Source organism: Hyperolius riggenbachi, chromosome 12 (assembly GCF_040937935.1).
Source record: "Hyperolius riggenbachi isolate aHypRig1 chromosome 12, aHypRig1.pri, whole genome shotgun sequence".
Classification (NCBI taxonomy): domain Eukaryota; kingdom Metazoa; phylum Chordata; class Amphibia; order Anura; family Hyperoliidae; genus Hyperolius; species Hyperolius riggenbachi.
The window spans coordinates 230,253,655-230,265,777 of NC_090657.1; the positions used below are offsets into that span (position 1 = coordinate 230,253,655).

The following is a 12,123-nucleotide window of genomic DNA, read 5'->3' on the forward strand; positions in this document are numbered from 1 at the left end:
GAGTCCCGGTAGTGAATGATGATTCAGCATCAATGAGATGCAGCTGGTCATTCAGTAAACAGAAGCAAACACACCGGTTTACACTACTTCCTGTGTACTGTTCAGTACAAGTAAAGAAATGCACTGTAGACCTCACGTTTCGCTGTCCTAGTTGGGGGGGGCAGAATATCATACGATACACTGCTAATCAATCAGAACTGACTCCTCCTCCTGGCGTTCTGTTTCTCCCTTTTCAGTCAAATTGAAATACTCATGTTTACAAAATTTCATTCATTTATTTTTTTAAGGCAAATTGAACATATTTGAAATCATTCATGAAGTCTATATACATTTTGAAGTATTTATCAAGTAACCTGCACCCAATATGTCAGTACAAATATACTGTACATACTACTGGGAAGTGTTTTCATTATAGTAGCACACAAGGAAACACTGCAGAATATCGTCCCTCCTGTCCTCTGGCTCTCCACCTTTTACTCTGCACAATTTCCCTCCCCAGCCTTGTGTGCTGTTATGGCCTATGTTCTGGGTGCTTCCAGGGGAAGTTAAAGCTTCCCTTCACAAGGACATTGTGTACAAACATTCAGATGAGATAAAGGTAAAGTTAAGGGGGCATTCTTCTGCCATTCTCCAATTAAATGCAGTACTTAGGATCTGAATAACAGACCCCGCAGGAGAACAACTGTGCATCTTAAAGTGGAGCTGAACTCTTGCACGGGACAGAAAAAAAATGCACCCTGTATGTATTTAGAGAGTTTAGCCTGTCTAATCCCCCCTTATTTGCGACTAATCACAAGTTGTATTTTGATCTCTCTTCTGTGTCACCTGACTGCCACGGCTGAGAGCTAATAAGTAAACAAAGGATGTTAACAATATGTCTGCTTCCATGAAAGCAGGAAGTAGTCACAAAGCAGATGTATTGCAGGATTTGTATCAGCTGCAAAAAAGAAATGTTTTTCTTTAAAGGTTATTATCCTGTTGCGTATCTTTTAGAGCAGAGAGGAGGTTCTGAGATCAGGTCCGCTTTAATTAAAAAAAAAGTATACTCCAGTGAACATTTTACTGCTGGCAGGTGATGTAGCTGCTGCATGCTTTTTTGGCAGTTGGAAACAGCTGTAAACAGCTATTTCCCACAATACAGCAATGTTCACAGACAGGAAACTGCCAGGAGTACGTACTTTTCTTGTGGGAGGGGTTTCACCACAATATCAGTCATACAGCACCCCCTGATGGTCTGTTTGTGAAAAGGAATAGATTTCTTATGTAAAAGGGGGTATCAGCTACTGATTGGGATAAAGTTCAATTCTTGGTCGGAGTTTCTCTTTAAATGTCAGAGCACACTAATGGATTTTATTGTGGCAGCTCTGAAAACCATCTGTAGCTGGTGACACTAATCTCAACCTGTTTAGAGCAGGATACATTTTATTTAAAATCCCACCAATAATCTTTCATGTTTTGTAACCCCACCTCCTGACCTATTCTGCTTAAACACATACCTGCCTTTCCCCATTCCCTTGCTCCGTACGCGTTTTAATGAAGGCACGATTTTGTTAAACCAGAATACTCTATCAAACCCGTCTGCAGCAATCAGTAAATAAAGCAAGGGATGTTATCAGTCATGTGATTTCTTGACCACGCCCCCTTGCTTGAGGTCATCACTCATCAGCCTTCACCTAGGCTTAAGACGAGAAACGCGCATGATCCAGGTGTTGCTTCTCTTTAGACCGCGGCACCTGTAATGGTAGCAATTTCTTCAAGGACCCCGGTGGCTTCCTTGTCATAATCCTTGGAGAACTGCTTAGCGCTGTTTATGTTCCTAATGTTGTCCTCGAGGTTCTCTATCAAGCGTATCTGATCCAGGTACCCCAAATGAGTTTGTTTGATTTTGCTCTCCATCTCAGATTTCTCCTGGGCCACCGAGAACACCATCCCATCCAGCTTGGTTTGACTGCCAATCAGAAGCTTGGTGGCCAGACTCAGATTTTTAGTGAGTTCTTGGGCTTCCTGCAGCTCTTCGGGGAGATCATCTGATTCTTTCACCGCCAGGGAAAACTTGTATCCCGTCATCTTGATTTGGGGGTCATAGCTGCCTTTAAAGCAAGCACACATCATTTATTATAGTAAATAGCTCATTAGACCATACACACACCACAGAATACAATGAACACGTCAAAGACTAACCACTGTGAGCCAGCCCAAAGAGAATGATTCAGCCTTCAGTGTTTTTTTCACCTTATGCATCCGAGCAACTTTCAGCTCCCATTCATTTACCAATAACTTTATCACTACTTATCACAACTAAATGATTTATATCTTGTTTTTTTCCACCACCAATTATGCTTTCTTTGCGTGGTACATTTTGCTAAGAATTATTTTACTCTAAAAGCATTTTAGTGGGAATATTATGAAAAAAAGTGGAAAAAAAATCATTATTTCTCAGTTTTCGACCATAATAGTTTTAAAATAATGCATGCTACCATAATTAAAACCCACACATTTTATTTGCCCATTTGTATTGGTTATTACACCATTTAAATTATGTCCCTATCACAATGTATGTGTGTTACCATTCTGTGTGTTTACCTTGACAAAGGGGACCCCTCGGGGCCCCAAAACTAATCGTTTGATCTGGAATGGAATGGTGTCACGTTTTTTGAATAAAACAGCAGACTTGGTCTACATATGAGTGTGCGGACCTTCTGGATTTATCTATCACAATGTATGGCGCCAATATTTTATTTGGAAATAAAGGTGCATTTTTTCAGTTTTGCATCCATCACTATTTACAAGCCCATAATTTTTAAAAATAACAGTAATATACCCTCTTGGCATACATATTAAAAAAGTTCAGTCCCTAAGGTAACTATGCCTTTTTTTTACCTCTTTTTTTATGCAAAAAAAAACTATTTATATGGGTACTATGGAAGAGTGTGGGAGGGAAGGAGTCAATTTTAAATGTAAGTGTGGGTCTGTTTATTGAAAAAAATGCTTGTAAGTGTAATTTTACTATTTGGCCACAAGATGTCCCCATACTTTTTTTTCCCTGCATGTGCTTTTAGCATAAGTAAGTGTAAGTGTGATTTACGTGTAACTTACACACTAACCAATGCTGCAGGCATCTTATTGATGCCGCGATCATTGACACGGGGAACTGTGTTCCCATTCATTGGTCTCCGGGGCAGCAGAAGGCGGCGGGAGCATGAGCGGCTCAGCTGCAGCAGGGCAGGCTATCTGGAAGGATATATCCGTCCAGATAGACCTAAGTGGTTAACGTCCATACATTCCAATGTTCTTTCTAAATGGGGGCTCATCAGGGATACTTTTAGGATATTGAGCTTCCGTAATAAGGAGATCTAATGCTACAAACTATGCTTTACTGTGTTTTTAACTAGTAGCACCAAAACACAGGCTACTCAACTACTTTTAAGTGTCCCCTTCCCCAGACAGGCTGTCCATAACCCCCAACTAGTCCAATTAGTCTTTGAACAGTGGAATTATTTACGATACTTGCGTTCATTGCTTCCCTTGGGCATCAAGTAGTATGATCAGCACCTTATTAAAAATGTTATTCTTATTCAGTACTCAATTCAATGACTAGAGATGGCCTGATCGGTTCGACTGCGAACTTATTTGCGCAATCTTCGGTGGTTCGCATTTGCGGTGAACCGCAAACTTTATGGCGGTTCGACCCGCCCCCTATACTACATCTTTAGGGTCAACTTTGACCCTCTACAACACAGTCTGCAGGCACAGGGTAGCCAATCAGGCTACACTCCCTCCTGAAGCCCCACCCCACTTTATAAAAAACAGGCAACGTCAGCCATTTCACTCACTCGTGTGGCTGCAGTAATTAGAGAAGGGAGAGGTGCTGCAGAGACATTAGGGAAACATTAGTTAGGCTCGTGTTAGGCTTGTTAAATTGCCCTTTCTTGTGGATACTTATTGCTTAAAAGCACTCCTCATCCTGAACAGCTCTTTTGAGAGCTAATGTTGTTCTTTTTATTTTTTGTGTGTGTGTGTCCAACAGACACTTGTGTTGCATATACAGCCCTGTCAGTCAGTCTTAGCTGCTGGACTTGGTAATTCCTACTGTGCCACTGCCAGGCCCAGCACATTCAGTGACTACCTGTGTGTGTGACAGGTGCACATTTGTAATACCCATCACTGCATATACCTACCTGTTGTTCAGTGCACCCACCTACCTACGTGAGCGCAATGCAGTGTGATATTTAATACCAATAGTCACTGTACCTGTTCATGGTGTGTGTGTGTGTGTGTGTGCGTGCGCGTGTGCGAGAGATAGCTGCACATTTGTAATACCCATCATTTCATATACCTACCTGTTGTTCAGTGCACCACCCTACCTACCTACGTGAGCGCACTTAGTGCGATATTTAACCTCCTTAGCGGTAACCCCGTGCTGGACACGGGGTAAGCTGCTGCGGAGGATTTCTCATGCCCCGCTGGGCCGATTAGCATTTTTTTTTTATATTCACGCAGCTAGCACTTTGCTAGCTGCGTGTTACTTACGATCGCCGCCGCTCCGCACAGATTCACCGCATTAGAGGGTGCCCTTTCCCAAGACCCGTGCGCTGCCTGGCCAATTAGTGCCAGGCAGCGCTGAGGGGTGGATCGGGACTCCCTCTGACGTCACGACGCCGATGACATCGGTGACGTCATCGCGCCCGTCGCCATGGCAACGGGGGAAGCCCTCATGGAGATCCCGTTTAGAACGGGATTTCCTGATGCGCCTGATCATCGGAGGCGATCGGAGGGGGTGGGGGGATGCCGCTGCTCTGCGGCTATCATGTAGCTAGCGCTAGGCTAGCTACATGATTTAAAAAAAAACAAAAAATTAAAATAGTGCTGCGCTGCCTCCCTGGCAGATTTAATTGACCGCCAGGGAGGTTAATACCACCAGTTACTGTACCTGTTCACGATACCTGTGAAGGTGTGTGTGTGTGTGACAGCTGCACATTTGTAATACTCATCACTGTATAATTGTTCACAGTACCTGTGTTACTGCACATTGAGTAATATACCACTCCGTGCATACCTGTTAACTGCACCTGTGTGACAGCTGCACATTGTATTGTAATACCAGTCACTGCATACCTTTTACTGCACCTGTGTGACTGCACATTGTATTAGTCAAGTCAGTACATACCTTTCACTTCATCCCCCCCAATATGGGCAAAACAGGCAGAGGCAGGCCACCCGGCAGGTCAGTTCGAGATCATGCTGTCGTAATTTCATGCGGCCCTGGACCAAAGTACAGTGTTCAGAAGGCGCGTGCCATCAACCCCCAAGATTGCTAGGACGTAGTTGACTATTTAACACAGAACACCTCATCTTCCTCAGCTTACGCACGGAACCGTGACATATCTTCCTCCTCCTGCTTTGATTCTGGCACTCCACTTAACACTCAGTCGGCCACCACCACCAAAGTGCCATTACCCCAGGGCTCAGCAGTGTGGAAATTTTTGTGTGTGTCTGCCTCAGATGAGAGCAATGCCATCTGTACTCTCTGCCGCCAAAAATTGAGCCGTGGAAAGACCAAGACCCGCATAGGGACAACTTTCTTACGAAGGCAATGATGACAAAGCACATGTGACCACCTGAGGAAAAGCAGCACAAAAAAGCAAAGCCACACACCACTGTGGAAGATACCAGGCCGCAATTATGTCTCAAAAAAGGTGATACCCAAACTGTACCGTGATGTTGAAAGGCAAGTGATGTCATCTCTGGCACACAGCGTTGGGTCAAGGGTGCATCTGACCACGTGGTCTGCAAAGCACGGTCAGGCCTGCCCGAAAACTAAGGCAGTCCGCACACACACAGCATCTCTGCCTGCACGCCGTGTGACTGCCTGCCCCAAGACTAAGGCGCTCCCCACACAGCATCTCTGCCTGCAGGCCGCTTGACTGCCTTTTCCACCACCACCAACAGAGTCCAGGACTCCAGGCGGATTCCTGAATTTTTAAGGCCGCTGCTAGCAGCTGCCGCTATAATAATTTTTCTGGTGCGTGTAGATGCCTGCCTAATTTTTCTGACTGCACTGCAGCTGCAACAACAAAACAAAAAGGCATGTACATGTGTTAATTCCCCTTCGTGATCATTACCTTGCCGCGGTGAAGGGGCTTGCGTATCACAATGAAGCAATGACCGATGGATATACGAGTGAATGGGGGGGGCACACCCAAGATAATAAGGTCGTTGCTTCATTGTGGACAGACCAAATTCGATCAGCTGGACAGTCACTGTTGCTCTGTCATTGAGCTACCACAGCCTGGTGACCATATGGGTTTGAAAACCACCATGGCCTACACTCTGGCCATGTTGCGCACCAGTCCAGCATGGCCGTCACTACACAAACAGCTGTTTGCGGGGCGTTACACAGTGAGTTTGGTGCGTCAGTGTGAAGCAGAACTCTAATTACACTCCCTGATTGATGTATACACATGCAAGATGTTTTAAAGCACTTTAGGCCTGCAATTTAGCATTCAGTGTGATTTCTGCCCTTAAAACGCTGCTTTGCGTCACATCCAGATTTTTCCCCGGGACTTTTGGCGTCTATCCCACTCCTCTATGCAAAAACTCAGATGTTAGACCCCTTGAAACATCTTTTCCATCATTTTTGTGGTCAGCATAAATGTTTTTAATTTTCGAAGTTCGCCTCCCCATTGAAGTCTATTGCGGTTTGCGAAAGTTCGCGCGAGCCGAACTTTTTGCGGAAGTTCGCGAACCGAAAATCGGAGGTTCAAGCCATCTCTATTAAATGACACGCCACAGAGTTCTGCTACAAGACAGCTAAACAATAGTAATAGTATACATATGCATTTCCTCCAAGTTAATCACTTTGAGCAGGAAACTAGGAAAAGGCAGCTTTATGTGCTTTGTTGCCCCACATTCAAACACCACCCCCTGCAAAACCTCTGAGCTGCCCTGTGGTCGCATGAAGTTAGTCCCAGAATGCTGGTGGACAGTTAGAAGCTGCTGAGGAGATGTGAGGACTGCTGCTGAAGTCTTGAGAGGCTACTATAGCTATGGGCACACATCTAAGGCATATACTGCAGTCTATACATGTATCCAAAAAAGTTCTATGCTTGAGGGTGTGCAGGTAGACATGGGGAAGGGGGGGCGCTACTGGCCCATTGCTTGAAGTGAAATGTTAGAGGTTGGTGGGCCTGGGGGTTGGCCTTTGGTATATAAAACTCTACATATCTGCCGTATTCTAACTTTTGCTGAATTGCAGTTTTTAGTGAAGCTGAATAGCTTGCTTCAGTGGGTAACGCACTGGGTAGTGTATAGATTAACAGTCTTCATGCCCCTAGACAAGGATCACAATTTTAAGGGAATCCAAAACTGTTGTTGACCAAAGGGAATCGGAGAAGGAGGGACAATGGTTGGCACAAGATGGAGCAGCTTCCGGCGGGAGGGGAAAGGAGGATATCAATGCACTCAGGGGCAACCGACGTTTAAAGAGAAACGCCGACCAAGAATTTTACTTTATCCCAATCAGTAGCTGATACCCCCTTTTACATGACAAATCTATTGCATTTCACAAACAGACCATCAGGGGGTGCTGTATGACTGTTATTGTGGTGAAACCCCTCCCACAAGAAGCTCTGAGTACCGCGGTACTCTGGGCAAACTGCCACAATGTAACAATGTTCACAGACAGGAATTAGCTGTCTACAGCTGTCTCTAACAGCCAAAACAGCTAGGAGCAGCTACATAACCTGCCCACAGTAAAAATGTCATCATGTAACAAATGTCCGAATGTAAATCGGGGAGAGGAAAGATTTTACAATGAGCCAACACTGACTAAATCATTTATACATAATTATTGTAAAAATGAAGCACTTTTTTTATTACATTATTTTCACTGAAGTTCCTCTTTAAGTTCCAGCATTACGGATTTACAAACGTGCGCAGCTGAGACAGGTGTAAACTGAACCATGGTGGATTTATTTTTAGCTTGTGTAGGCACCTTAGGGGGAACCTTAAGTGACATGAGGAGATAAAACACAAATACCTTAACTGTGATCCTTTTCTTTATGCTTTGCCTGAAAGGTTTAATATTCAGAAATGCAACTGACAGTTTTTCTCCAGTCCGACTATAGCATCTCTCACTGATAAGGAATTACAGCCATAAAACACTTGCAGAAAACTGGGCTTCTGCGAGCAGGGGATAGATTATCCTCCCTGGTGTTATGATTATTTCCAGGTTTGGGGTCTAAAACAGTGCTGGGCCGAAATTACGCATTAGCGTAATTACGCATCGTAATTCACTACAAATGCACCGTAAGCGTTACGTGTAAGGTTACGGTATTACGCGTAATTAATTACGCGTAGACCGTAGGGTTACGTTTTACGCGTAACAAATTAGACAGTAAGACAGTAAACTCCCATTGAAATTACACAGTCTGCCGTAATCGCGTAATATTACGCTCCCGTATAATATAAAAAAGCCGCCGACTTTAAGGGTTAATAGCAAAGCCCCCTTAAGTGCTAAGAGCCTCAAATTTGGAGAATATATTAAGGAGATCAGAAGGAATAAGAGGAAAAAATTTTTTTTCAAAAAGACCTTATAGTTTTTGAGAAAATCGATGTTAAAGTTTCAAAGGAAAAATATATACATTTAAAAACCCGCCGACTTTAACGGTTAATAGCAAAGCCTGCTTAAAATTTAGGAACACCAAATTCACAGGGTATATTAAGGGGATCAGTGGGAATAAGAGGAAAAAAATTTTTTCAAAAAGACCTTATAGTTTTTGAGAAAATCGATTTTTAAGTTTCAAGGGCGAAAATGTCTTTTAAATGCGGAAAATGTCAGTTTTTTTTGCACAGGTAACAATAGTGTTTTATTTTCATAGATTCCCCCAAGTGGGAAGAGTTTTACTTACTTCGTTCTGAGTGTGGGAAATATTAAAAAAAACGACGTGGGGTCCCCCCTCCCAGACCTCTTTAACCCCTTGTCCCCCATGCAGACTGGGATAGCCAGAATGCGGAGCACCGGCCGCGTGGGGCTCCGCACCCTGACTATACCAGCCCGCATGGTCCATGGATTGGGGGGTCTCGGAAGGGGAGGGGCAGCCAAGCTTTCCCCTCCCCCTCCGAGCCCTTGTCCAATCCAAGGACAAGGGGCTCTTCTCCACCTCCGATGGGCGGTGGAGGCCGCGATTTCCTGGGGAGGGGTTCATGGTGGCATCTGGGAGTCCCCTTTAAAAAGGGGTCCCCTAGATGCCCACCCCCCTCCCAGGAGAAATGAGTATAGAGGTACTTGTAGTACCCCTTACCCATTTCCTTTAAGAGTTAAAAGTAAATAAACACACAAACACATAGAAAAAGTATTTTAATTGAACAAAAAACATAACCATGAAAAAAGTCCTTTAATATTCTTAATTAACCATTAATACTTACCTGTCCCTTTAAAAGCCAGTTCCCACGCAATATCCTCGGAAATATACTAATCAGTTACAATGTAACAAAGTTATTACAATGTAACAACTTTGTTACATTGTAACTACGCCGCACCCGACGTCACTCACCGCCGCCGCCGCCGCCGCGTCTGTGCTGCAGGACCCAACAGAGCTCTGAGCTATAGCTCAGAGCTCTCTAAGCATCTTTGTATTTGGGCTCCAAGGAGCCCCATTGGTCCTTAGCAGACCAATGGGGTTCCTTCTGATTTGAAGGAACCCCATTGGTCTGCTAAGGACCAATGGGGCTCCTTGGAGCCCAAATACAAAGATGCTTTCGAGAGCTCTGAGCTAATATAGCTCAGAGCTCTGTCGGGTGAAGGGACGCTAAGTCCCCGCCGGCTCCGCTGCCCTCCCCGCCTCTCCCACATGTCACCTATATACATGCTGGCACCCATGGGTGCCAGCATGTATATGAGTGACAGGTGTGGGCGGAGTGGACGGCGGGAGCCGGCGGGGACTAGCGTGTATGCGGCGGCCGGCGGGTGAGCGGCGAGTGACGTCGGGTGCGGTGGTGTTACAAAGTAACAAAGTTGTTACATTGTAATAACTTTGTTACATTGTAACTGATTAGTATATTTCCGAGGATATTGCGTGGGAACTGGCTTTTAAAGGGACAGGTAAGTATTAATGGTTAATTAAGAATATTAAAGGACTTTTTTCGTGGTTATGTTTTTTGTTCAATTAAAATACTTTTTCTATGTGTTTGTGTGTTTATTTACTTTTAACTCTTAAAGGAAATGGGTAAGGGGTACTACAAGTACCTCTATACTCATTTCTCCTGGGAGGGGGGTGGGCATCTGGGGGACCCCTTTTTAAAGGGGACTCCCAGATGCCACCATGAACCCCTCCCCAGGAAATCGCGGCCTCCACCTCCACCGCCCATCGGAGGTGGAGAAGAGCCCCTTGTCCTTGGATTGGACAAGGGCTCGGAGGGGGAGGGGAAAGCTTGGCTGCCCCTCCCCTTCCGAGACCCCCCAATCCATGGACCATGCGGGCTGGTATAGTCAGGGTGCGGAGCCCCACGCGGCCGGTGCTCCGCATTCTGGCTATCCCAGTCTGCATGGGGGACAAGGGGTTAAAGAGGTCTGGGAGGGGGGACCCCACGTCGTTTTTTTTTTATATTTCCCACACTCAGAACGAAGTAAGTAAAACTCTTCCCACTTGGGGGAATCTATGAAAATAAAACACTATTGTTACCTGTGCAAAAAAAACTGACATTTTCCGCATTTAAAAGACATTTTCGCCCTTGAAACTTAAAAATCGATTTTCTCAAAAACTTTAAGGTCTTTTTGAAAAAAAAAATTTCCTCTTATTCCCACTGATCCCCTTAATATACCCTGTGAATTTGGTGTTCCTAAATTTTAAGCAGGCTTTGCTATTAACCGTTAAAGTCGGCGGGTTTTTAAATGTATATATTTTTCCTTTGAAACTTTAACATCGATTTTCTCAAAAACTATAAGGTCTTTTTGAAAAAAAAAATTTTCCTCTTATTCCTTCTGATCTCCTTAATATATTCTCCAAATTTGAGGCTCTTAGCACTTAAGGGGGCTTTGCTATTAACCCTTAAAGTCGGCGGCTACCTAACATTGATCCATGCGTCAACTTTTCCGCTTGGCAGCATGACCTTACGCATTAATTGCTAGTAGGATTTTACGCGTAAGCCTATAACGTAATTACCTGAATTACGGTATACTTACGCGTAATTGCGTAAGTGCTATGCGTAATTATAGACATGTACCGAAATTGAATGTCTATGCCGTAAGCGTAATTTCGTAATGCGTAATAGCGTAAAATTACGCGTAATGATCCGTAAGCGTAGCTTTCTCCATTACGACCAGCACTGGTCTAAAAGCCATGCCATTTTTTCACAAGCATTTAGACCCTAAAAGCAAGAAAAAAAATACCAGAGAGAGATCTGCAGCATCTCCTGCAAACAACGCACTCAGGCACGGGATTACCGCTCTGAGCTGCGGATTTCCCTCCCGAGCTTGACTCGGGATTACCGCTAAGGAGGTTAAAAAAAAGGTCAATAATTTATATAGTTGTGCTCTCTGAGACATGGGACAGACTGTCATGGAGCTGAGAAAAAAAATAAGTTTTTAAACGTAACATAAAACTGTGGGATATCTAAAAGTCATTTTTAGGAGTAGAAGCATAGATACAATTGTTTATCTAATTGGTGTATTTTCACTTCAAAGGGAACCTAAACTGAGAGGGATATGGATGTTTCCTTTTAAACAATACCAGTTGCCTGGCAGTCCTGCTGATCTCTTTGGCTGCAGTAGTGGCTGAATCACACACCTGAAAAGCATGCAGCTAATCCAGTCTGACTTCATTCAGAGCACCTGATCTGCATGCCTGTTCAGGGGCTGTGGCTAAAAGTATTAGAGACACAGGATCAGAAGGACAGCCAGCCAACTGGTATTATTTTAAAAGGAAACATCCATATCCTTCTCAGTTTAGGTTTCCTGTAAGGTGAACTTGAAGGTCTCTTACTAAAGTATTCAGTGATCTGTTGTTCCCAGTGAGGATATCGTACCTCACCCAGCAAACCTGGGCTGAAATTAGGCCCCATCTGAAGAGTGGAGAGTAAACTGAGACAGGATTAAGAATCGGGAAGGAATAAGGTTAAAAGTCC

General features: G+C 44.2%; 1 protein-coding gene across 1 annotated transcript in view; it reads right to left on the reverse strand.

Annotated features, from left to right (window-relative positions):
* Nucleotides 1-255: 255 nt before the first annotated feature.
* LOC137541363 (uncharacterized) overlaps nt 256-12,123 on the reverse strand; it is a 47,409-nt gene continuing 35,541 nt past the window's right edge. Inside the window, exon 4 of the mRNA XM_068262631.1 lies at nt 256-2,090. Within this exon, the coding sequence (XP_068118732.1) occupies nt 1,720-2,090 (371 nt within the window). The 3' untranslated portion in view covers nt 256-1,719. The remainder of the gene's footprint in view (nt 2,091-12,123) is intronic.